This window comes from Bombina bombina, chromosome 10 (genome assembly GCF_027579735.1).
Source record: "Bombina bombina isolate aBomBom1 chromosome 10, aBomBom1.pri, whole genome shotgun sequence".
Classification (NCBI taxonomy): Eukaryota; Metazoa; Chordata; class Amphibia; order Anura; family Bombinatoridae; genus Bombina; species Bombina bombina.
In genome coordinates, this window is record NC_069508.1 from 132,123,960 (window position 1) to 132,151,934 (window position 27,975).

The window sequence follows — 27,975 nt, forward strand, 5'->3', positions numbered from 1 at the left end:
ATGGTATTGGGATCTGGCCAGTTCAGTACTCTCCAGCGCTTTGTCTTAAACCATTTCTGGGTGCTTTTTGACGTGTGCTTTGGGTCATTGCTGTAAGACCCATGACCTCTGACGGAGACCAAACTTTCTGACACTGGGCCCTACATTGCATCACAGAATTTTTTGGTAGTCTTCAGATTTCATAATGCCATGCACACAGTCAAGACATCCAGTGCCTGAATTAGCAAAACAACCCCAAAACATCAGTAAACCTCCACCATGTTTGACTGTAGGGATTGTATTCTTTTCTTTAACCCCTTAGTGACCAGACCATTTTTCAATTTTCTTACCGTTAAAGGGACAGTCTACACCTTAGTCATCTTTAAGCCTTACCTTAGATTAAGCTGCAAATATCCTTCTGCACCCCTTTCTATATCATGCATCAGGAATTGTAAAAAAAAAATATTTTACAATGAATAGTGTTTCTGGCCAGTTTGAAATGGCTGCCAAGCTCCACCCACCGATGACATCATGATCTGGGCTGCATCCATGCACTCTGTTGAATAGCATTGACAGTCTTTTGAATCCAACTAGTGAGCCTTTTGTGATTGGAGGCAATATGCAGCCCAGATAGTGATGTCATCAGTGGGTGTATCTTGGCAGCCATTTCAAACTGGCCAGAAACAATATTCATTTCAAAATAACAGTTTTACCATTCCTGCTGCATGATATAGAACAGGACGTCATTTGCAGTTTAATCTAAGGTAAGACTTTAAGATGAGTAAGGTGTAAACTGTCACTTTAAGGACCAGGGCTGTTTTTACATTTCTGCTGTGTTTGTGTTTAGCTGTAATTTTCCTTTTACTCATTTACTGTACACACAGATTATATACAATTTTTCTCGCCATTAAATGGACTTTCTAAAGATACCATTATTTTCATCATATCATATATAATTTACTATAAAAGAATTATAAAATATGATGAAAAAAATTGGAGAAAACACACTTTTTCTAACTTTGACCCCCAAAATCTGTTACACATCTACAACCACCAAAAAACCCCTGTGCTAAATAGTTTCTAAATTTTGTCTTGAGTTTAGAAATATCCAATGTTTACACGTTCTTTGCTTTTTTTGCAAGTTATAAAGGCAATAAGTACAAGTAGCACTTTCCTATTTGCAAACCATTTGTTTTTTCCGAAATCAGCGATAGTTACATTGTAACACTGATATCTTATAGCACGCGGCATCAGTGTAGTGCAGCCGCCTTCCGGATGTTGTAAGTGGTGCCAGTGGAACTGAGACTGTGTGTGCGGTCAATGGGCTGGGCTGGCTAAGGTAGCGGCGCAGCGGCGCCTGCTTGCTTAATTGGAAAAGTCACAGTGGCAATTGGCAAAATGATAAAAACAATAATACACTACTATACTGGTACACTTAAAAATAAAATTTAATACATATATTAAAAAAAATATTTTACATTTTTTTAATTGTTCAAGAAATTGTTCAATGCTTCAATGCTGACGCGGTGGGCGTGGCAAAACTACCACGCGGCCTACCGGACATTTGCCCGGTATGCCCGATGCTCAGTCCGGGCCTGTCTGTCAGGAATCCCTGAATAACAACCCTTCACATGTATATATATATTTTGTTTTAGTAGACAACCCATAGTATTGATCTAGGCCCATTTTGTTATATTTGATGCCACCATTTCCCCGCCAAATACGATCAAATAAAAAAAACTGTTCACTTTTCTCACAATTTTAGGTTTCTAACTAAAATAATTTACGAACAGCTGGTGCAATCATGACACAAATGGTTGTAAATGCTTCTCTGGGATCCCCTTTGTTCAAAAATAGCAGACATATATGGCTTTGGCATTGCTTTTTGGTAATTAGAAGGCTGCTAAATGCCGCTGTACACCACACTTGTATTATGCCCAGCAGTGAAGGGGTTAATTAGGTAGCTTGTAGGGTTAATTTTAGCTTTAGTGTAGAGATCAGTCTCCCACCTGACACACTCCACCCCATGATCCTTCCCTGACCCCTCTCAAACAGCTCTCTTCCCTCCCCCACCCCCAAGGCTCACCCCCATCTTAAGTACTGGCAGAAAGTCTGCCAGTATAAAAATACGTTTTTTTGTTGTTTTTGTTTTATTATATATTTTCTTTCATGTAATTGGCAAGAGTCCATGAGCTAGTGACATATGGGATACCAGGAGAGACAAAGTTTCCCAAACCTAAAAATGCCTATAAATACACCTCTCACCACACCCACAATTCAGTTTTACAAACTTTGCCTCCTATGGAGGTGGTGAAGTAAGTATGTGCTAAGATTTCTACGTTGATATGCGCTTCTCAGCATTGTTGAAGCCGGATTCCTCTCAGAGTACAGCGAATGTCAGAGGGACGTGAAGGGAGTATCACCTATTGAATACGATGATTTCTCTAACGGGGGTCTATTTCATGGGTTCTCTGTTATCGGTCGTAGAGATTCATCTCCTACCTCCCTTTTCAGATCGACGATATACTCTCAATTTACCATTACCTCTACTGATAACTGTTTCTGTACTGGTTTGGCTATCTGCTATATGTGGATGGGTGTCTTTTGGTAAGTATGTTTTATTATTACTTAAGACACCTCAGCTATGGTTTGGCACTTTATGCATTTATATAAAGTTCTAAATATATGTATTGTACTTATATATGCCATGAGTCAGGTTCATGTATTTCCTTCTGCAGACTGTCAGTTTCATATTTTGTAATATAAACATTTTTTAAAGAAATTTTTTCTTACCTGGGGTTTAGTCTTTTTTCAATTGACTACTTCTTGCAAATTGCGGGCGGCATTAGGCCCGCGGGTGCGTCAAATGCTAAACTTTATTGCGTCATTCTTGGAGCGAAAATATTTTTGGCGTGGAAAAATACGTCTATGACGCAACTTTGTCATTTCCGGCGTCATACTTGAAGCAGAGACCTTTCACACGGTTGCGTCACTAGTGTCGCGAGTGTGTAATTTCCGATTATCTTTTGGCGCCAAAAGGTTTACGTTACATTGTGCGTCATACTTGGCGCCAAACTTTTTCATTATTTCAATACCCTATTGATGTTTGCCTCTTGATTTTTTCTCTATCAGAGGTCTATGCTATTTGCTTTTTTTCCCATTCCTGAAACTGTCATATAAGGAAATAGATAATTTTGCTTTATATGTTGCTTTTTCTCTTACATTTTGCAAGATGTCTCTATCTGATCCTGCCTCAGAAGTTTCTGCTGGAACATTGCTGCCTGACATCGGTCCTACCAAAAGCTAAGTGCATTTGTTGTAAAATTGTTGAAATTATTTCACCGAATGTCATTTGTAATAGTTGTCATGATAAACTTTTACATGCAGTTAGTGTATCCATCAGTAATAGTACATTGCCAGTTGTAGTTCCTTCAACTTCTAATGTGCATGATATACCTGTAAATTTTAAAGAATTTGTTTCTGATTCTATTTTGAAGGCTTTGTCTGCATTTCCACCTTCTAATAAATGTAAAAGGTCTTTTTAAACTTCTCATTTAGTTGATGAGATTTCAAATGACCAGACCAACAACATAATTTATCCTCTTCTGATGAGGATCTATCTGATACAGAAGATCCTTCCTCAGACATTGACACTGACAAATCTACTTATTTATTTAAAATAGAGTATATGCGTTCTTTATTAAAAGAAGTGTTAATTATTTTGGATATTAAGGTAACCAGTCCTATTGATGTTCAGTCTAAGAAATGTTTAAATGCTGTTTTTAAACCTCTTGTGGTTTCTCCAGGGGTTTTTCCTATTCCTGAGGCTATTTCTGATATGATTTCTAGGGAATGGAATAAGCCAGGTACTTCTTTTATTCCATTTTCAAGGTTTAAAAAATTGTATCCTTTACCATCAAAATCTATAGAGTTTTGGGAAAAAATCCCCAAGTTGATGGGGCTATTTCTACTCTTGCTAAACGTACCACTATTCCTATGGAAGATAGTACTTCCTTTAAGGATCCTTTAGATAGGAAGCTTGAATCTTATCTATGGAAGGCCTATTTATATTCAGGTCATCTTCTCAGACCTGCAATTTCTTTGGCTGATGTTGCGGCTGCATCAACCTTCTGGTTGGAGAATTTAGCGCAACAGGAATTGGATTCTGACTTATCCAGCATTATTCGCCTTTTGCAATATGCTAATCATTTTATTTGCGATGCCATTTTTGATATTATCCAAATTGATGTTAGATCCATGTCTTTAGCTTTTTTAGCTAGAAGAGCTTTGTGGCTTAAATCTTGGAATGCTGATATGACATCTAAATCTAGATTACTATCTCTTTCTTTCCAATGTAATAATTTATTTGGTTCTCAGTTGGATTCTATTATTTCAACTGTTACTGGGGGAAGGGAGTTTTTCTGCCTCAGGATTAAAAACCTAAGGGTAAATCTAAGGCTTTTAACCTTTTTCGTTCCTTTCGTCAGAATAAGGAACAAAAACTCAATCCTCCCCCCAAGGAGTCTGCTTCCAATTGGAAGCCTTCCTCAAATTGGAATAAATCCAAGCCATTTAGGAAACCAAAGTCTGCCCCTAAGTCCGCATGAAGATGCGGCCCTCATTCCAGCTCAGCTGGTAGGGGGCAGATTAAGGATTTTCAAGGATATTTGGATTCAATCTGTCCAAAATCAATGGATTCAGAGCATTGTCTCTCAAGGGTATTGAATAGGATTCAGAGTAAGACCTCCTGTGAGAAGATTTTTTCTCTCACGTATCCCAGTAAATCCAGTAAAAGCTCACGCTTTCCTGAAGTGTGTTTCAGACCTGGAGTCTTCAGGGGTAATCATGCCAGTTCCTCCTCAGGAACAAGGTTTGGGGTTTTATTCAAATCTATTCATTGTACCAAAGAAGGAAAATTTATTCAGACCAGTTCTGGATCTGAAAATTTTGAATCGTTATGTAAGAGTACCAACTTTCAAGATGGTGACTATAAGGACTATTCTGCCTTTTGTTCAGTAAGGACATTATATGTCCACAATAGACTTGCAGGATGCATACCTTCATATTCCGATTTATCCAGAACATTATCAGTTTCTGAGATTCTCTTTTCTAAACAAGCATTTCCAATTTGTTGCTCTTCCATTTGGCCTAGCAACAGCTCCAAGAATCTTTTCAAAGGTTCTGGGTGCCCTACTCTCTGTAATCAGAGAACAGGGTATTGCGGTCTTTCCTTATTTGGACAATATCTTGGTACTAGCTCAGTCTTTGCGTACTGCAGAATCTCACACCAATCAACTAGTGTTGTTTCTTTGGAAACATGGTTGGAGGATCAATTTACCAAAAGTTTCTTGATTCCTCAGACAAGGGTCACCTTTTTAGGCTTCCAGATAGATTCAGTGTCTAAAATTGGTTGCAGCATGCCGGCACCTTCAGTCTCAGTCATTCCTTTCAGTGGCTATGTGCATGGAAGTTTTAGGTCTCATGACTGCAGTATCGGACGCGATCCCCTTTGCTCGTTTTCACATGAGACCTCTACAGCTTTGTATGCTGAATCAATGTACGACACTCTCTGACATGGTGGATAGATCACCATCGTTTAGTTCAAGGGGCTTCTTTTGTTCGGCCAACCTGGACTGTTATCACAACAGATGCGAGTCTTTCAGGTTGGGGAGCTGTTTGGGGATCTCTGACAGCACAAGGGGTTTGGAAATCTCAAGAGGCGAGATTACCAATAAATATTTTAGAACTCCGTGCAATTCTCAGAGCTCTTCAGTTTTGGCCTCTGCTAAAGAGAGAACTGTACATTTGTTTTCAGACAGACAATATCACAACAGTGGCATATGTCAATCATCAGGGTGGGACTCTGTCAGGAACCAAGCCTCCAGATTAAAAAGAAAAAGAAAAGGTCTGGGAGGCATTCTGCTAAGAAGGGCTGTGTGGAGATTTGAACCTGTGGCTCTGTGGTTACTATTCCTGTGTGCTTGCAAGTCGGTTTGCTTGTGTGTTGAGCCACAGCCAGTTCTAGGAATAGCAAGGAACTTAAAAGATCTGATAAATAACTATTTGCCTTACTTGTTATTACACCTGTGCAACACACAGGTGTTCTCAATTCTGGATTTAATCAGAACCAACCCTGTGCAAAACCTCCCTATTTAAGGATGGCTTTTAGTCTGCATTGGTGTCTTCACATTGGATCTGTTTTGTCAAGTCAGAATCTGTTTCCTGTACTTCTTTGGAGAAAGACTTCACCTTTGCACCTGTTTACAAAGTATTACCAGGAGAAAGCCTTTACCATTAAACCTGTTACCAGTTCACAAGTTTGTATCCTGCCTTGTGCAATTCCTGCTCTCAACTATAACCAGGAGGAAGCCTTTACCTTTAAACCTGTTACCAGTTCACAAGTTTGTATCCTGCCTTGTGCAATTCCTGCACTCAACTATAACCAGGAGAAAGACTTTACCTTTAAACCTGTTACCAGTTCACAAGTTTGTATCCTGCCTTGTGCAATTCCTGCACTCAACTATAACCAGGAGAAAGACTTTACCTTTAAACCTGTTACCAGTTCACAAGTTTGTATCCTGCCTTGTGCAATTCCTGCACTCAACTATAACCAGGAGAAATACTTTACCATTAAACCTGCTACCTGTTTACAAGTTGTTTTCTGCCTTGTGCAAATCTTACATTTCAGTTATTATCAGGAGAAAGACTTTCCTTTTTGAATCTGCATCTCTGCTTACTTTGTTTATTTTCACTCCTGCTGTATGTGGTCTTAACATACCTGAGTAGCATATTTAAATATTTTGTATTTGCTTAAACAAAGTATTTTGTTGTTTAAATAAATTTATCATTTTTCAATCAGTATGGCTTCTACTAATCTTCCTTTAAAGCAACTGTTCCAGACAATGAGGCTCTCACATGATATCCTGAGACAGAACATGACAGAATGTGAAGACCATAAAAGAGAGCCCTCTGGGATTATTGCTGTATTGGAATCAGTGTTAAAGTTTATTAAGGACATACTGATTAATTTCATGGAGCTGGTGGAAATGTTATCTCTCCCAACCAAAACCTTGTCTGAAGTTACCTCCCAAACAAGGAAAGGTTTTAAAGAACCCTTAACAGAAGAGGAAAAGACTCGGCGAAGACAGCTTAACCTCTGTTTCTATTGTGGGGGAACTGGTCACCGCATCACAGGGTGTCCAGTAAGACCCCTTAGAGGATCAAGTCGAGATACAGCCAAGTTTAAAATGGACTCTGATGTTAAGGGAACAAATTATTCTTCCACTAGCAAACTTAAAGATACCCCTGGAGAGGATCCAGCTACTGAGAATACATCTATTCTACAAGCAACCGTTTCTAACACGCTTCAAGAAATGGTACCTGATTTGAAACAGATGGTTGTTGGCAGTACAACTTCAACAACATCCACTACCCATGCCACTGCCTCTGTTTCTGCATCTACCACAATGGGGAACTCTGCAAAAACACCTACTGGAAATCCTGCACATTACCTTGTTTCTGCCTTGGTTGGAGATCCATCTAACAAAAGTCACTCATCAGACATAAAAGTGACAAATCTTCCAGCTGAATCAGACCCTTACAAATCTAAAGTTCCACACCTCCCTGCACCACCTTCACCCAGCTACTCATTGACTGAGAAAGAATTGAATGAGATGGTTGAATTGGATATAAATGACACAGAAAATGAATTCCTGGACTCTGAAGGAGAGGTCATACTTTACCCGGAGGTACTCTGCCCCTCAGCCAGTCCATTGCAAGCTGCTGGGTATAATCAAGAACCTCTAAATCAAAACTGTCTTGGTTTTTCAGCTCTTGTTATGTCTACAGGGATATCTTCTAAGGGTCCCCAATCTCAGGCAGCTGTTCCAAGCAAAGAATCCATTCCGTCTGATTGTATTAGGGCTTCAAATGGAACACTTGTTAGTAAATCCCACCTTCAGATGTTTGAACAGGTTTTGAGCGCCCAGAGTGCGCTCTTTGGAGGGGGCATCTGTCAGGAACCAAGCCTCCAGATTAAAAAGAAAAATAAAAGGTCTGGGAGGCATTCTGCTAAGAAGGGCTGTGTGGGGATTTGAACCTGTGGCTCTGTGGTTACTATTCCTGTGTGCTTGCAAGTCGGTTTGCTTGTGTGTTGAGCCACAGCCAGTTCTAGGAATAGCAAGGAACTTAAAAGATCTGATAAATAACTATTTGCCTTACTTGTTATTACACCTGTGCAACACACAGGTGTTCTCAATTCTGGATTTAATCAGAACCAACCCTGTGCAAAACCTCCCTATTTAAGGATGGCTTTTAGTCTGCATTGGTGTCTTCACATTGGATCTGTTTTGTCAAGTCAGAATCTGTTTCCTGTACTTCTTTGGAGAAAGACTTCACCTTTGCACCTGTTTACAAGGTATTACCAGGAGAAAGCCTTTACCATTAAACCTGTTACCAGTTCACAAGTTTGTATCCTGCCTTGTGCAATTCCTGCTCTCAACTATAACCAGGAGGAAGCCTTTACCTTTAAACCTGTTACCAGTTCACAAGTTTGTATCCTGCCTTGTGCAATTCCTGCACTCAACTATAACCAGGAGAAAGACTTTACCTTTAAACCTGTTACCAGTTCACAAGTTTGTATCCTGCCTTGTGCAATTCCTGCACTCAACTATAACCAGGAGAAAGACTTTACCATTAAACCTGCTACCTGTTTACAAGTTGTTTTCTGTCTTGTGCAAATCTTACATTTCAGTTATTATCAGGAGAAAGACTTTCCTTTTTGAATCTGCATCTCTGCTTACTTTGTTTGTTTATTTTCACTCCTGCTGTATGTGGTCTTAACATACCTGAGTAGCATATTTAAATATTCTGCAAGTATTTGCTTAAACAAAGTATTTTGTTGTTTAAATAAATTTATCATTTTTCAATCAGTATGGCTTCTACTAATCTTCCTTTAAAGCAACTGTTCCAGACAATGAGGCTCTCACATGATATCCTGAGACAGAACATGACAGACTCACAGTCCCAAAGCTATGAAAGAAGTATCTCGGATACTTGTTTGGGCGGAATCCAGCTCTTGTCTAATCTCTGCGGTGCATATCCCAGGTATAGACAATTGGGAGGCGGATTTTCTCAGCCACCAGACTTTACATCCAGGGGAGTGGTCTCTCCATCCAGATGTGTTTTCTCAGATTGTTCAGTTGTGGGGTCTTCCAGAGATAGATCTCATGGCCTCTCATCTAAACAAGAAACTTCCCAGATACCTGTCCAGGTTCAGGGATGTTCAGGCGGAAGCAGTGGATGCGCTGACACTTCTTTGGTGTTATCATCCTGCTTACATTTTCCCGCCTCTAGTTCTCTTTCCAAGAGTGATCTCTAAAATCATCATGGAACAATCATTTGTGTTGCTGGTGGCTCCAGCATGGCCACACAGGTTTTGGTATGCGGATCTGGTTCGGATGTCCAGTTGCACGCCTTGGCCACTTCCGTTTGGCCAGACCTACTATCTCAAGGTCCGTTTTTCCATCAGGATCTCAAATCATTAAATTTGAAGGTATGGAAATTGAACGCTTAGTACTAAGTCATAGAGGTTTCTCTGACTCAGTGATTAATACTATGTTACAAGCTCGTAAATCTGTTTCTACAAAGATTTATTATAGATTTTGGAAGACTTACATTTCATGGTGTTCTTCTCATAAAATCTCCTGGCATTCTTTTAGAATTCCTAGAATTTTACAGTTTCTTCAGGATGGTTTGGATAAGGGTTTGTCTGCAAGTTCCTTGAAAGGACAAATCTCCGCTCTTTCTGTTTTATTTCACAGAAAGGTTGCTATACTTCCTGATATACACTGTTTTTTACAGGCTTTAGTTCTTATTAAGCCTGTTATTTAATCAATTTCTCCTCCTTGGAGTCTTATTTTGGTTCTGACGACTTTACAGGATCTTCCATTTGAACCTATGCATTTTTTTGAAAATAAACTACTTTCTTGGAAAGTGTTGTTCCTTTTGGCCATCTCTTCTGCTAGAAGAGTTTCTGAGTTATCTGCTCTTTCTTGTGAGTCTCCTTTTCTGATTTTTTCATCAGGATAAGGCAGTTTTGCTGACTTCTTTTTAATTTTTACCTAAGGTTGTGAATTCTAACAACATTAGTAGATAAATTGTTGTCCCTTCCTTGTGTCCTAATCCTAAGAATTCTTGGAAAGTTCCTTACATTCTTTGGATGTGGTAAGAGCTTTGAAATATTATGTGGAAGCTACTTAAGATTTAAGGAAGACTTCCAGTCTATTTGTTTTATTTTCTGGTCCTAGGAAAGGTCAGAAGGCTTCTGCTATTTCCTTGGCTTTTTGGTTGAAACTTTTGATTCATCAAGCTTATTTTGAGTCGGGTCAGGCCCGTCTCAGAGAATTACAGCTCATTCTACTAGATCAGTCTCCACTTCGTGGGCTTTTAAGAATGAAGCTTCAGTTGATCAGATTTGAAAAACGGCAACTTGGTCCTCTTTGCATATATTTACTAAATTCTACCGTTTTGATGTATTTGCTTCTTCAGAAGCAGTTTTTGGTAGAAAAGTTCTTCAGGCAGCTGTTTCAGTTTGATTCTTCTGCTTTTGATTTAAGTTTTTTTCTTTCAAATGAAATAAACTTATATTTTTGGGTTGTGGATTAATTTCTTTCAGCAGATTATGGCTGTTTTTATTTTATTCCCTCCCTCTCTAGTGACTCTTGAGTGGAGATCCACATCTTGGGTATTGATATCCCATATGTCACTAGCTCATGGACTCTTGCCAATTACATGAAAGAAAACATAATTTATGTAAGAACTTACCTAATAAATTCATTTCTTTCATATTGGCAAGAGTCCATGAGGCCCACCCTTTTTATGGTGGTTATGATTTTTTGAATAAAGCACAATTATTTCCAAATTTCCTTTGTTGATGCATTCTACTCCTTTCTTTATCACCCACTGCTTGGCTATTCGTTAAACTTAATTGTGGGTGTGGTGAGGGGTGTATTTATAGGCATTTTTAGGTTTGGGAAACTTTGCCCCTCCTGGTAGGATTGTATATCCCATATGTCACTAGCTCATGGACTCTTGCCAATATGAAAGAAATGAATTTATCAGGTAAGTTCTTACATAAATTATGTTTTTTGCAATGTAGGATCCCCCCCTTACCACCCAACCTCCCTAAACAACCCCAAACAGGTTTTTAACCCTCCCCCTCTACCTATTAGCCGCTATGTTAGGTACTGGCAGCTGCCTGCAGGAAATTAGGCTTATTTTTTTACAAATAATGAAATGACCATTTTTTTCTGTATTGTAACTGACCCTCCTCTTTCCCTACCCCTCCCCAACCAGATCCCTTTACCAAAACACTATCACCCTCCCCCTACTTCTGCAGCGTACGGTAGCAGTCACACCCCCTCCCACCCGCTTCTGCCCCTCTCATGCCCCTTCCCGCCCCTCTCATGCCCCCTACTGCCAATATCGAGGGATCTCTGCAATACCCTGAGAGCGGATGGAAGCGATCAGGATTGCTTCCAGCGTTCATTTTGACTGAGGACGTGCTATGTAAGTCCTTGGTTGTTAACAGACGATTATTTGAAGACGTACATAGCACGTCCTTGGTTATTAAGGGGTTAAAAGCCTCATTTATTTTTCTGAAAACAGTAGAATTATGGGCTTTGCCAAAAAGCTGTAATTTTGTTTCGTCTGTCCACAGAACATTCTCCCAAAAGGATTATGGCTTCCTCAGGTAAGTTTTGGCAAACTTTAATCTGACTTTTTTTATGTTTCTGTGTTAGCAGTGGGGTCCTCCTGTGTCTTATACCATAGCGTCCTTTTTCATTCAGATGGCGACATATAGTGTGAGCTAACACATTTGGACCCTGTGCCTGAAGGTCAGCTTGAATTAGTCTGAAAGTTGATCAAGGTTCTTCATCCACCATTTGAACAATCCTTAGTTGCAATCTTTGGTAAATTTTTTTCTTTCGTCCACATCCAGGGAGATTAGCTGCAGTGCCATGGGCTGTAAACTTCTTGACAATGTTGGGCACAGTGAATTGATACAGCTGAGTTTAATTACAAATTACAGGAGCATCACAAACTTGGAATGCAATTATTTCTTACAATTTTGAGAAGGTGCCAATAATTTTGTCCAGTCTATTTTGGAGTTTTGCGTGGAATGTGTCAGATTTGGCTTTTTTTTCCCTCCACTTTTTTGTGTCATACTAATACAAACAAAATAAATAAACATGAAAATGCCTAAACATTTGTAATTGCAACAATTTTCTGGGCGAAGTGGTGCATTATCTCACAGAAATGCAGGGGTGCAAATATTTTTGGCCATGACTGTGTATATGTACATATACCAGCTCCATCAACATCCATATAATGCAACAGAGTATTGGGAGAACCCTGCTAAAAATCCTACTAAGGATCTCTTATTGCACGGGGGTCTAAATAAATAAATATTATCAAAAAAAGAAGAAATAGACAGTAGATCCTGTCCAGAACATTCTCATTCAAGGCAAAACATTTTTTTAAACAAACCAATATATAATGAGTAGGAGATTTCCAAGTGTGAAGCTTACAATATAAAAGTTGAAAGTTGATCAAGGTTCTTCATCCACCATTTGAACAATCCTTAGTTGCAATCTTTGGTAAATTTTTCTCTTTCGTCCACATCCAGGGAGATTAGCTGCAGTGCCATGGGCTGTAAACTTCTTGACAATGTTGGGCACAGTGAATTGATACAGCTGAGTTTAATTACAAATTACAGGAGCATCACAAACTTGGAATGCAATTATTTCTTACAATTTTGAGAAGGTGCCAATAATTTTGTCCAGTCTATTTTGGAGTTTTGCGTGGAATGTGTCAGATTTGGCTTTTTTTCCCTCCACTTTTTTGTGTCATACTAATACAAACAAAATAAATAAACATGAAAATGCCTAAACATTTGTAATTGCAACAATTTTCTGGGCGAAGTGGTGCATTATCTCACAGAAATGCAGGGGTGCAAATATTTTTGGCCATGACTGTGTATATGTACATATACCAGCTCCATCAACATCCATATAATGCAACAGAGTATTGGGAGAACCCTGCTAAAAATCCTACTAAGGATCTCTTATTGCACGGGGGTCTAAATAAATAAATATTATCAAAAGACAGTAGATCCTGTCCAGAACATTCTCATTCAAGGCAAAACATTTTTTTAAACAAACCAATATATAAGGAGTAGGAGATTTCCAAGTGTGAAGCTTACAATATAAATATATTTATAAAACACACATTAACATAAAGGAATAATATTCCAATGTAGATCCCTCTGCAAAAATAGTGCAGGAACGCTGTTCCCAGCCATTCCCACTGGACTCTGCTCCTGGTTAGATATCTAATTAAGATTGCTGCACAAAAAAATTATTATTATTTTTTTTTTTTTTTAGCAATTGGCTAAATCTCTGTTCTCCTTTCCCGGGCTCATTATTAATCCTTGCATCTGGACTTTGGGGTCCTAGACCCCTGCAGATTTGAATCTTTCTTCTCATTGTCCCGGTAAATAAACACGCCTGCTGCCCGTCACTACTAGTAGCAGCTGTCAATACTGCGCTAGCACATTAAACAGGGCTGTGAGCGCAGACATAAAAAAAAGGAGGATTTAATTTACTGTTCATACACATTTTATGTAGTTCTGTTATGAATACAGCAACATTAAATTAGCAAGATTCAAATGTATTGTCACAGTGATCTATATGCTAAATGTTAACACAAGAAATTACAGTATGGCTGTTACAAATCTATTTGTCAACACTATAAAACACTAAAAAATGTAATTGGCTAAGTCCTGTTTTAGGGCAAGGATTAAAAATCACAAAAGCATATGAACTATATAGCTAAGGCTTTAACATTAGGCTCTTAAGCACTGAAGTGCGTAGATTATCACTATAACACTAGGGGCCCCACTATCTCAGAACTTTACCAGCCCCCACTGCTTTAAAATGTCTCCAATAATCATTTGAGTGTGTTCACTTAATAACCTTTATTTTATCATTTGAAATAGCTGCTTTTGCCTGTTAAAACCACCACGTATACTAAAAATTTCAAAGCTGCGGTTTTGGCCACATTAAAGCTATATGATCCAGAGGTAATAGCTTGCCCGAGTACACTGTGTTGTAATCTAAATCCTCAGTCTAGGGCCTGTCACTTAGGGTTTGACCAGTAAAAGATGGTATTATGTCACTCAAAACAAAGAGAGAGAACACTAAAATTCTTTTCTTGAATTACAGATTAAAGGGCCATAATACCCAAATGTTTAAACACTTGAAAGTGATGCAGCATAGCTGTAAAAAGCTGATTAGAAAATATCACCTGAACATCTCTATGTAAAAAAGAAAGATATTTTACCTCAAAAGTTCCTCAGTAGCCACCTCCCATTGTAAAGGATTTCTAAGCAGCATTTTAGTGTGTTTGTCCTGGGACATCTGAAGGGACTAGCATCGTGCACTCTCATATTATTTCACCAATCAGGTAAAGGAAGCTTACTATGAAATCTCATGAGAGTTAAGTCAAATCTCATGAGATCACAGTAAGAGTTCATGACCTCAGCACTGCTGATGCTGATTGGCTGCTGTTCATTTCTTCATTTTTTTAAATTTGTTTACCTGCAGCTGGGAGCAGCTGAGTATAACTTTTTACACAGAACTTACTCTGCTGAGCTGAGGAGATTGTGAGGTAAAATATCTTCCTTTTTTACATAGAGATGCTCAGGTGATATTTTCCTGTCAGCTTTTTACAGTTATACTGCATCAGTTTCAAGTGATTTAGCATATGAGTATTATGTCCCTTTAAACAATACCAATGACTATCAAATATTAGCTGACACAAATGTATTTATTAATCATAAATACAAATAAGTATAAACAATTATTATGATACCTCAAAATCCAGAAAGTATCCAGTAACAATTCTCAGCAAATTTCTTGCAGAATTTATACTCATTCCAAACCAGTCAGTTTGTTCCATACCATAAATGCAAAGGCAAAATGTAAGCTAAGTTTTCTACATATGGCTTTCACCAATCTGTATGCCGAATAGTTAATTCAATTTTAATTCTACACATGTAGCATGATGACATAATATGAAGTTAACTTTAGTTTTGCTAACTTTTCTATAATTGCTCTCTCTCTCTCAAGAATACTTCACTTATTACTGTCTGAATCATAACTAATACTATTATAATATTGATTATATGCATTATAACTCCACATATTGTCCCTTTAATGATCAGAGTTAAATTAATAATTTTCTTTACTTCAGTAACACTCACCTTGCTCTCAAATTCTTCTGCCTGTTTGAGTTCACAAGGAAAGCCATCTAAGATAAATCCTTTAGTATTTCCAAAGTAAGAGATCATTGCATCTTTAAGAATCTCAAATATGATATCCTATTGAATGAAAGAAATAAAACTAGTTAAGCAAACATTTTTATTTTATGCTATATAACATGTGCAATAATAGAGTCACATAGATATGTTAAATTTGGAAAATACTGTGTTAACTGGTTTGGTACGCACAACGAGGCATATTCATTATGCTGGGGGATCGCTGATTAGAAGCTGTTATCGCCAATACCCAACACTAAAGGCCGAGGATCGTTGGTGACCTATTGGGGAGACATTCCCAAACCATCAATGGGAGTGCCAGTGACATTGCTACAAACATGGTGATGTTACAAATTGGAGAAGATTGTGACTTACAGGAATGGTAAAATAGTCATTTTTGATCATTTTATTTTATAAAAAAATATAATTAAAAAGTTTGGATTTCAGAATAAGTTTAGATTTTGGAATTCTGGATTTGGGATTTTCACCTGTATTACAATTCTCAATGTCAGTGTATTATGTCCTTGTTGATCATTCAAAAGAGATTTCTCTTCTCAGCAATAGGATAGCATAAAACAGTAATATATTTCACATTAAAAAATAATTGAATTATGTATTAAATGATTTCTATGTCACTTTATACTGACTGAACTTGTATAATCCTAACGCATGTTAAATAAAAGACCTGTTTCCAACTCAGCGTGCAGTAAAAAGTCATCCAATTACCTTGGCCTCTATTTATCAAGGTCTGGCGGACCTGATCCGACAGTGCGGATCAGGTCCGCCAGACCTCGCTGAATACGGAGAGCAATACGCTCTCCGTATTCAGCATATTCTCACAAGAGCTGCTGGTGCAACGCCGCCCCCTGCAGACTTGCGGCAAATGGGCCGCCAGCAGGGGGTGTCAATCAACCCAATCATACTCGATTGGGTTGATTTCCGGCGATGTCTGTCCGCTTGCTCAGAGCAGGCGGACAGGGTTATGGAGCAGCGGTCTTTGTGACCTCTGCTTCATAACTGCTGTTTCTGGCGAGCCTGCAGGCTCGCCAGAAACACGGGGCATCAAGCTCCATTCAGAGCTTGATAGATAGACCCCATAGTCTCTTCAGTATATACTGTATAAATTACACATGTATACAGGCACACATACAAATCCACATATTATATATTCAATTATTCAGCGCTATTATGTGTTGTGCTTGTTCACTGCATATAACTCACTCCTTGTAATATGAGCAATTTAAGCGTGGTCTGCGCTATCAATTGAAAGTATAAGGCGTGCTAAAAAAATGTCAGCCGTGCTAACAATCTATGGTTAATATCTTTCACCATTAACTTTTAATATCAGATTGACAGCTACCTTAATATGAATAGCGCACCCTGCGCTAGCAATATCCCTCCACTTGTAATCTAGGCTATAATAGCATAGAATTAAAAAAAAGTTCTCAATTTACTTCTATTGTCAAATTAGCTTTGTATCCATGGTATTCGTTGTTAAAGAGATAGCTAGGTAGTAAACCCTGCTGCCAACTAGTGCTCTGGCAAATGTATAACATTGCTTAAAGAATTCTTGCAAAACTGCTTGCTCGAGACATGTACACGCTCCTAAGCTTACCTACCTGCAATTCAACAGAGGATACCAATAAACCCAAGTATAGTTGAGAATAGAAATAAATTGGAATTATTTTTAATTGTACTCTCTATCTGAATCATAAAATAAAAAAATATGGGTTTCGTGTAGCTTTTTCTTTCATGATTCAGATAGAGCATGCAATTTTAAACAACTTTCTAATTTACTCCTATTATCATTTTTTTTCCATTATCTTGTTATCTTTATTTGAAAAAGAAGGCATCTAAGCTAAGGAGCCAGACAATTTTTTAGTTCAGTATCCTGGACAGCACTTGCTTATTCGTGGGTACATTTAGCTACCAATCAGCAAGCACAACCCAGATTGTGAACCAAAAATGGGCCGGCTTCTAAACTTACATTGTTGCCTTTCAAATAAAGATAACAAGAGAATGAAGACCAATTAATAATAGAAGTAAATTAGAAAGTTGCTTAAAATTGCATGCTCTATTTGGGTTCAGTGTCCCTTTAAAGCTCACACAGATATGGCTGCAACAATAATAAAGACGTATTTTATCTTTCCTCCACACAAAAAAGTAAAAAAGCAAATAAAACAATAAAGCCTGTTAGCCAAGAGTTCCTGGGTAAGGTGGTACAACAATCTTTTTCATCTACATGAGAGTACAGTTTGAATTTTAAAACTAATAGTATGAATGAGCTCTGAGTTTAGTCATCGATGACCGATGGACCATGGTCTGTGCACTCAGCATACTGACCAATCAGGACCCATCATGCATTTGATTCTCTTCTCCAATGCCACATAAACAATCTTGTAATATGCAGCATATACAGTAAAAATAGAACAGATAATCCAAAAAAAATGTAAATACCCCCAAAAATGTGAAGAGCTTTATCTTATTAAAGGCACAGTATACTGTAAAATTAGTTTCCCCTTAAATGTGTTACCAATGACTTGTTTGATTTTTTTTTTTAAAATAGCTGTTTTTGCTCATTTAAACTTCAACCCATTGTTCTCAAGGATATACTTCTATCTATCTATCTATTTATCTATCTATCTATCTATTCATCTATATATCTATCCATCTATCCATCTAAACATACAGGCCAGTGCTTATCAACCACAATTTTCATTTTCGGTTGCTAGAATGAACATGAAGGTGCAATTTCCAATAGATTTAATGCTAGGGATAATTTATGTAGGCAAGTAGCTGATAAGATTACATTGTACTCAAAGAACTGGAAACATCGTCCTACTGGGAATTTTATTTCTGCTGCCACGTCTTTTTTACATAGCTTTTCTACAGAGAACATTGCAAGATTTGTATTTTCCATTTAAAACATGCAAAATCAACTATATCAAATGACAAAATAAATAGCTATTTGTAAACAATTTATTACACTCAAGTAAAATATGAACACATTAAAGGGGAGGAAATGTACAGTACAATATCCCTTGAAAATGTATGTGCTGCCATATCATAACGCAATATAATTACTTATGCAAAAGGTGTTAAGTTCGTCTTTCATCTATTGTTACCTTGAGGTACTTTATAACAATCTCTCAGGCTTTAACTATAACCCTTTACCACATCTCTCTTTTCTGCATTCTGTATTGCTTTAAACATATTTTACTTTGATTTATAACTATTTCAGAACATCTGCATTCTCCTCTTCTTTTGATGACAAGGACATACTGTGCGGCTAAGTGACTTTTTAGCAATCATCTCTCTTTGGGAGGAATGCATCAAGTAATGAAAGACCCCAGCATTCCTGCCAAAACCTTTATTGAAGAAACAGTGTCATTTCCTATACTGCTTCCAACAAGCAGATATAGCTCATCCTTTGTCACATTTGGAAGATTTTACGAACGTTTTTACAATTAGTTATATTATGTAGAATTACATTCTTCTACTCGTCTTCTGTGCTTTGCAACACTAATATCCAGCGAGTTGTTCATTGCACAAATGCAGTCCATGGCCCTATTTTGTGCAGCTCCCCATACTTAAAGGGATACTGTACCCAAATGTTTTCTTTTGTGATTCAGATTGAGCATGAAATTTTAAGCAACTTTCTAATTTACTCCTATTATCAAATTTTCTTCATTCTCTTGGTATCTTTATTTGAAATGCAAGAATGTAAGTTTAGATGCCGGCCCATTTTTGGTGAACAACCTGGGTTGTCCTTGCTGATTGGTGGATAAATTCATCCACCAATAAAAAAGTGCTGTCAAGAGTAGTGAAACAAAAAAAAAAGCTTAGATGCTTTCTTTTTTCAAATAATGATAGCAAGAGAACAAATTAAAAATGATAATAGGCGTAAATTAGAAAGTTGCTTAAAATTGCATGCTCTTTCTGAATTACAAAAGAAAAAAATTGGGTTCAGCGTCCCTTTAAGGGGACAGTCAACAATAGAATTGTTATCGTTTTAAAAGATAGATAATCCCTTTATTACCCATTCCAAAGTTTTGCATAACCAACACAGTTATATTAATATACTTTTTACCTCTGTGATTACCTTGTATCTAGGAACCTTCTTCCAGCTCCCTGATCACATGACTATTTATTATCTATTGTCTTGCATTTAGCATTGTAATGTGCTAAATCTTAAATAACTCCCTGTGCCTGAACACAGTGTTATCTATATGGCCCATGTGTACTTTCACTTTCTTTGTGTTGAAAAGGAATTTAAAAAGCATGTGATTAGAGGCAGCCTTCAAGGGCTTATAAATTATCATATGAGCCTACCTAGGTTTAGTTTCAACTAAGAATACCAAGAGAAAAAGCAAATTTGATGATAAAAGTATATTGGAAAGTTGATTAAAATTACAAGTCCTATCTGAATAATGAAAGTTTAATTTTGACTAGACTGTCCCTTTAAATGGACATTTTGGTGCAAAATCAAACTGATCTAATAAGTTCTGTTGCTTGTATATAACTATGTTTTTATCTCCTGCACAGGAAGTTAAAGTCAGCTCCAGAGCAGCAATTTACTATTGGAAACTTGCTAAAGACATTTGACGAGGCATATGTGTCCTCCAATCAGCAGCTAGCTCCCATTAGTGCATTGCTGCTCTTGAGCCTACCTGTGCTTTGCAACAAAGGATACCAAGAGTATGATGTTAATTTAAATACATAAGTAAACTGAAAAGCCTATTAAAATGTATTGATGTGGTGGATTTGTATTGTATTGTGCATACTTGGTGCTTTCTACTTTTTTGTATTGTTTAAACCTCAATAAAAATATTATTTAAAAAAAAAAATGTATTGATGTATCTGAATAATGAAGGTTTGTTTTTCACTCTCGTGTCCCTTTAAATATTTAAAGTGCGCAGATTTTATAAAAAATTATATCATTTAAAACAAGAACAAATGCAGAATCGTGATCATCTAATTAAAACCTTTCTGGAAGACTGTTCATTACCTAGATTAGATACAAATAGTATAGATCGCCTAAACACTCCTATCACAACACAAGAGATAGCTCTAGCTATTAAACAATTAACAAGTTCTAAAGCCCCAGGTCCTGATGGCTTTTCGGGTTGTTTTTATAAAAATATTTCAGCAGCACTAATACCAAATTTAGCATCCTCATTTAATCACATATTACAAGGAGATATTCCTCCTGATTTGTTATCTGCGAGAATAAGTGTCGTTCCCAAGCCTGGAAAAAATTAATTTTACTGTAAAAATTACAGACCTATATCTTTGAGACCTAAAGTTACTCACTAAGATCCTTGCGACTAGATTGAACCCATTTATGACTAAATTGATTTATAATGATCAGGTGGGATTTATCAGAGATAGGGAAGCCCTAGACAATGTTAGAAAGGTGATAGATTTAATAGACTTTACTACGCGAATGAGGATGCCTTCTCTGCTTCTCTCGTTGGATGCAGAGAAGGCATTCAATAGAGTCTTTTGGGACTATATGTTTCATACTATGCAACAGTTCGGGATTAGGGGGGATTTTTTTTAAAGGCTATACAATCAATATATACAAACCCAACAGCGGTCTTAAAAATAGCTGGTTATCAATCGCTGAGAATACAGATTTTTAATGGAACGGGACGAGGTTGTCCACTTTCCCCATTGCTCTTTGCACTGTGCATAGAGCCATTAGCAGCTTCCATCAGGAAGAATAACAATATCTCAGGGATAAGGATAGGTAACACTACCCATAAACTCTCATTATTTGCTGACGATGTCATACTAACCATCACTAAACCCCTCATCTCTTTACTGCCTCTATATGAACTATTATCTAAATTTGGAGTGTTATCCGGATATAAAATAAATAATGACAAATGTGAAGCAATCGAAGTACACATACCTGATCATACAAAAAAACTTCTGGAGATTAACTTTGATTTCAAATGGGTAAAAAGATGCAATCAAATACTTAGGCATCCTTATACCTAAACATTTATATAGATTGTATAAGCTTAATTATGTTCCCATGTATTCTCTACTTAACAAGGAAATGAAAGAATGAGCGTCATATAAAATTTTGTTCTATGGAAAAATTGTAATTAGCAAAATGTTTGTTTTACCGAAATTATTGTATTTATTCAGGGCTCTATCCATAGATATTCAAAGAGCAGATATAAAAGAGATACAACAAAAACTGTTAGACTTTATCTGGTCAAATAAAGCTGCAATAATAAATAAAAGGACTATGTTACGAAACAGAAGTTCGGGAGGTTTGGGAGTACCAGATTTATTGGTTTATTTTCATGCAGCAATAACTGCCCAAACTGCCTTGTGGAGCCATACTGATAACTCCCTAGCCTGGGTTCAGATAGAAGGAGATATGTTGGATCTTACACCTATCTACCAAATACTATGGATACCCAAGAAAGATAGGAAACAAATATGGTTAAGATATATTTCAGTTGCACTCTCACTTAAAATTTGGGACATACTTCATAAAAGATTCCCTCTGATTTTAAAGAATTCTATAGCAACCCCCTTAGTAACTGTAGCTACCACGGTTAGAGACACTATTAAATATATTTGGGCTAATAAGGGCTTTTATCGCATTGCAGACACTTTCAATGGAACTAACATTCTTACATTTGAACAATATAGAGACATACCTCCAATCCTACCTAACTCATGGTTTCACTACCTACAATAAATCTCCAGAGTTAAAACGATGAAGAGCACTCGCGCTTGACACTTTCTTCGAGACTTTATGTGTTAGTCCAAAAAGATTAAAAGGAACTTTTTCAGGTTTATATAATGTTTTCTCAACAGAGGATCCAAACAGTAAAATTAAACATAGTCTAAAATAGGAAAATGAAGGGCAATTTACAAAAGAAAATAAAGAATGGATAGATATACTTAAAAGGGGTCAATCGTGTTCAGTTACTGCAAACCTCAGAACGTATATCTTTTTTAGTAGATACTCAGTAGACCATATGTTTGTGTTCTATAAAGATAGAACACATACATACAACTGTTATAGAGGTTTCTCTGAAGAAGGATCTTACACACACATGTGGTGGACTTGCCCAAAAAATAAAGAGATGTGGGACTCCACAAATGAGCTTATCAGAGAAATGTTCAATAGACAAATCAACCTAACTAAAGAGCAAGCATTATTAAATTTCCTGATTGAGGGTTTAACTAAGTCTTCAATGAAACTAATAGGAATAATTTGTACAGCAGTTAAGACTATCATTGCAAAATATTGGAAGTCCACGAGAACCACATTTCCAAATGATTCTGAATAAAATCAAGTATTATCACCAAATGGCTGATATCGCCTCTACTCTACTAGATATTGGATCAGAATACATAAATACTTGGGAAGAATGGATAAATTGGGAAGACAACAAGAGACTACAAAATATAAGTAGTGTACTAGAGGTGTCATTGGATTAAGCGCTCCATTGCTCTTTTACCATTGGTGAATAATCATGGGTGACCACTCTTTTCTTTACTTTCCTATACTCTTCTTTTTTTCTTTATCCTCCTTTCCTACTATTTATTACTCTTTAATACACTCTAAAAAAATGTTAAGCGAGAGATATATTGAGATTTATTATACATAATAGGTGGAATGTATGAAGTGATGATAAAAAAATTAATCTGCTATAAGCAGAATATGGTCTACTGAGTATCTACTAAAAAAGATATACGTTCTCATAACTCAGTTTATGGACAAAATTATAATTGTTCTTGAAACTATAGGAATACATTTAATTTTTTTTTTAACAATTAAGAAAACAAAAGTGTTGACACAGCCAGTTTTATTTTAATTTTCTTTTGTATCTTTGTATCTCTGTATTCACTTGAAAATGTAATAAAAAATATTTCAAAATAAATATTTTAATTGGTATAAGTTGAAACACAACAGCATCTTACGGTGGGCAGAGTACTAGCTTCTTGGACTAGACAGGAGTGAAAGTGGGTCAGTGGCAGTCATTCACCTGATAGGGCCACAGCACTAGATTGTAGTGGACTGGACTGATTGTGGAAGATACCCACAGACCTGCAGTTTCACATTAGTGTCGCAGATCACAGCTCTGCCTGCAAATAACTTAAAGGGACAGTCAATTCAAAATGAGACTTTCATGCTTTTATCATCAAATTTGCATTTTTTTTGGTATTCTTTGTTAAAATCTAAACCTAGGTAGGTTTATATGCTAATTTCTAAGATCTTGAAGACTGCCTCTTATCTCAATGCATTTGACTGTTTTCCACAGCTAGACAGTACTAGTTCATGAGTGTCTTATAGGTAACATTGTGCTCACTCCCATAGAGTTATGTATGAGTCCGCACTGATTGGCTAAAATGGAAGTCTATCAAAAGAACTGAAATAAGGGGGCAGTCTGCAGAGGCTTAGATACTAGGTAAACACAGAAGTAAAACGTATATTAATATAACAGTGTTGGTTATGTTAAACTGGGGAATGGGTAATAAAGGTATTATCTATCTTTTTAAACAATAACAAAGTTGGTGTAGACTGTCCCTTTAAAGTGAGGGGGGTCACAAGCTCTAAATGTGCGGTGAGTACTCTCCTGCCTATGAGACACCTAATTATTCAAACTTACTACTAACCCTGCTTATAAGGCATTCATTGTATATAATATACCTTACTGCATCACCACACCTCAATTTTAACCATTTGCTTGTATTAAAGGTGCAACTCTTAAAAAGGCTTCATCTGTTATGTTAATGTCTCTATATAGATTGATTTTATTCTCAAACCCTTATAGAGCATAGTCATAGAGACAAAAAAGGAGAAAAAAAGCATGTATCCAACATTTATCAATATTCCTAAATAAAATGCTACTTTTAGTACTTGGTGAAAATCAATTAGACAAAGGCAGCTAGAGAAAAAGTCTGTCTGCAAAAACACTCCATCTCACTCAGCATGATGCAAAATGTATATGATTGCTACATTTCCAGTAGTGATATTTCTGCTTATCATAGGGAGGAATGATTAAGCCATATAGCTTCCCCAAACTGTAAACCACATCCCACTTATCCACACATAAATAAAGAAATCATTGCAAAAGTGAGCAAGCTAAATTAAATAAATAGAAAGTCAAAATTGAAATGTACATGGGTGCATTTGAATATAAAATAGAAGAATTTTTACAATATACTTTTACTTATATACTACTAGTAAATTACTTTTTTCTGCGGCAGTTACGATTATACACGTTTTACCGCTGTAATTACCTTGTATCTAAGCCTCAGCAGACTGCCCCCTTATTTCAGTTCTTTTGATAGACTTGCATTTTAACCAATCAGAGCTGTCTCCATGGTAAATTCACGTGCATGAGCTCAATGTTATCTATATGAAACACGTGAACTAATGCCCTCTAGTGGTGAAAAACTATCAAAATGTATTTAGATTAGAGGCGGCATTCAAGGCCTAAGAAATTAGCATATGAACCTCTTAGGTTTAGCTTTCAACTAAGAATACCAAGAGAACAAAGCAAAATTGGTGATAAAAGTAAATTGGAAAGTTGTTTAAAATTACATGCCCTATTTGAAACATGAAAGTTTTTTTTGGACTTGACTGTCCCTTTAAAGGTATGTACTTTTAAGAGACTTTCCTATCTACTTTCATTAAGAAATTGTGCACAATTTGAATGTTCACATTTTATGAGGCACCAGCTACTACTGTGCATGTGCAAGAGGTCAGAGGGTATACGTATAATGAGACTGTGATTGGCTGATGGATGTCACATGAAACAAGGGGCCGTCAATTTGAAGTAGAGTTTGGAATTAGTCAGAAAAAAATATACTACTCATTTAAGTGCTATTGCATTGTCTTTTTATTATGCACTTGTTAATGATGCAATTCTACTGTATTTCATGATCCTTTAAAGGGACATTGTACACTCACTTTATCTTTGCATAAATCTATTGTAGATAATCTATTTATATAGCCCACCTGGGAGTGTTTCTGTAACAATGTATAGTTTGAAAATCAGTACAATATGTTATTAAAAAAGAAGCAGGCTCCTAACCAAACCGTTAAGTATCAGATGTAGAATGAAGTCTACAGATTCCTATCTGTTTGATCTGTTTTATTCATATGCAGGGGAGGGGGAGTGTCTGCTCTCCCTGCTTTCTCATCCCCCTTCACTAGGTGTCCCAGCCTAACCTCACCAACAGTGCTAAACTGGGAGCTTCTAGGTAAGTTTTTAAAAGGTTTTATACTGGATATTTAGATCAGTATCTGTGCATAACCTTATAATCTTATATCTGTGCATAATAGTAGTGTCTATTACATGCAGTTCTATAAAAATTGGGGTACACTGTCCCTTTAAGATCTATGAAATGAAAGCACGCGCTTGGCTGCAAGTCATCTGGTCTTTTATCACAATCTGTTTTTCACTATGTGGTTTTTTTTTTTTAGGAATGTATTGTTACATACTATTCAACTGGTAAGTAAACTGTGGTAAAGTGTACGTTCATTTACACATCTAAAAGGACTGTGTTACAGTATTCCATGATTTGATATTCACATTTAGACATTTATATATATATATATATATATATATATATATGTATTGTTTTGAAGACCCCTTAAAAGCCTCTTGAATGTTAACTGACTATCTTTGTGGCCAATGAAGAGCAGGTATAACTGAGCTCCTACTCACTGTGCAGCATATAGGAGCCTCAGACTCATAAACTGGTATTCCCTTATTCAGGAGGGAGTTTCTGGTAGCCTGTGACATAACCACTCCCCCCTGCATTGTGTTGTCACTAGGTGTTTTACTCTCTACAGGTAAACAGGAAGGAGACTGAAGTTTCCTTTCCTACCTGCAATGAAGGTTGTCCCCAGAATCTGCATCTGAAAGGGGATTCCCCGGGAGGATGACCTGTCATCCACTGCACTATGGGCTCTAGGGGGGGTTAAAATCCAAAATCTTGTATTGACCATTTATGTCAAATTACAGAAACACATGAGCTTCTTTTTTCATAATTTTTTTTTTAACTAGGAGCAGTACAAAACGTACTTTTAGATGCCTTCATAAAATATGCTTGCTTATTCTGACATTCCTATAACCTAAAATTAAATGTCATAGATTATTTCAACTGCAACTTACAATTGGAACCATTTCCCCATGCTCTATGAAATCTTTCATTAGTTTCCCTCGCTCTGAGAGTGCTGCCAGCTCATTCTGCATTAGGTCACCAAAGGATAAGTGCGTGAATCCATATTTCTGAATTAATTTTTCACATTGAATTCCTTTTCCAGATCCAGGGCCACCTTAAATACATAAGATGAAAAAACACATGTAAATATATAACCATTTAATTTTAAATCAATGATAAAATACCTCAAATTAATTTAAGGATACAAACGTAATATTTTACTAATATTTTAATTCTTACCTTGCTTTCCCTATAAACCAATAAGAAAGTTTTTGCCCGAGCACAAAGTCTTATGATGTTTCTATTACAGTATATGTCTAACATCACATGTATTATAGTGAAATGCTATAAATAGAACTCATTTACTTTTTTCAATAACATGGAAACAAAGATATATATTTATATATATATATATATATATATATATATATATATATATATATATATATATATATATATATATCCTATAAAAATGAAAATGTGCATACTATTAAAAAAAGGGAAAGTGTGAGACTATTTATTTCTTTAAAAAAACTTAAATCCACACATTATATATATACTTAAGTGCTCAGCAAGAGATCATCTAAACCTAAAAATACTCTAAACAAATTATTTGCACTGCTATAAAACAAAATTAATTATGTAAAAGTAATCTCCAACAACAAATATACCTATGAGGATCACAATACTTCACAACAAAATAATCTCATTAAATAACCAGAGCTGGAGAAGGTTTATCTAAATGCTGCTAAATCTGCATTTTCATTTAGGCTATATGAATATAAAATACAATTTTATTTGGATACAATGGGATTCACTTTGTTTTTATCTGATGAACTGATGATAAAAGGATATTTGCTCCAGGGGCTTAATACAAAATATATAACCTTTAGATATTTTTACAGTTACCTCCATCTAGTTTTGATATTTTTATTGGTTCTACCAATATACTAATTACCACAGCTGTACTATTATTAAAATAGAATTGCATAAGATGTATGAGCCAATAGAAAATTGGATGTTGTAGTATATAAGCTCTTGTCCTTCCCTCTAAGATATTTTTTTGTAAATTACATTTAAAGTAACCTTTTTTAGATCTATGTATATATATATATATATATATATATATATATATATATATATATTTCTTTTAATTTATTAATCTCTACATTGCTAGGGAGCAATAATTTTAAATTGTCTGAGCTCTAGTACAAATTTCAGAAGTAAAATCATCACTTGTGCTATTCATTTCAATGCTACCAGGAGAAAACAAACCAACCCCATAATCCAGAGCTTGGAGCTTCAGTTTTTCCTTACGGTAAATAAGAGAGAGATAGATACAAAAAGAGACAGGAAAGTACAAGACGGGGCAAAGAAGTAGACTCTCACCATCCTGAAGGAAATTA

General features: G+C 36.4%; 1 protein-coding gene across 1 annotated transcript in view; it reads right to left on the bottom strand.

Moving 5' to 3' along the window:
- AK5 (adenylate kinase 5) overlaps positions 1-27,975 on the bottom strand; it is an 809,863-nt gene that overhangs the window by 72,830 nt on the left and 709,058 nt on the right. The window contains exons 12-13 of the mRNA XM_053693336.1: positions 26,521-26,684; positions 15,305-15,421 (exon numbers count right to left, since the gene is read on the bottom strand). Coding sequence (XP_053549311.1) covers positions 15,305-15,421; positions 26,521-26,684 — 281 coding nt within the window. The remainder of the gene's footprint in view (positions 1-15,304; positions 15,422-26,520; positions 26,685-27,975) is intronic.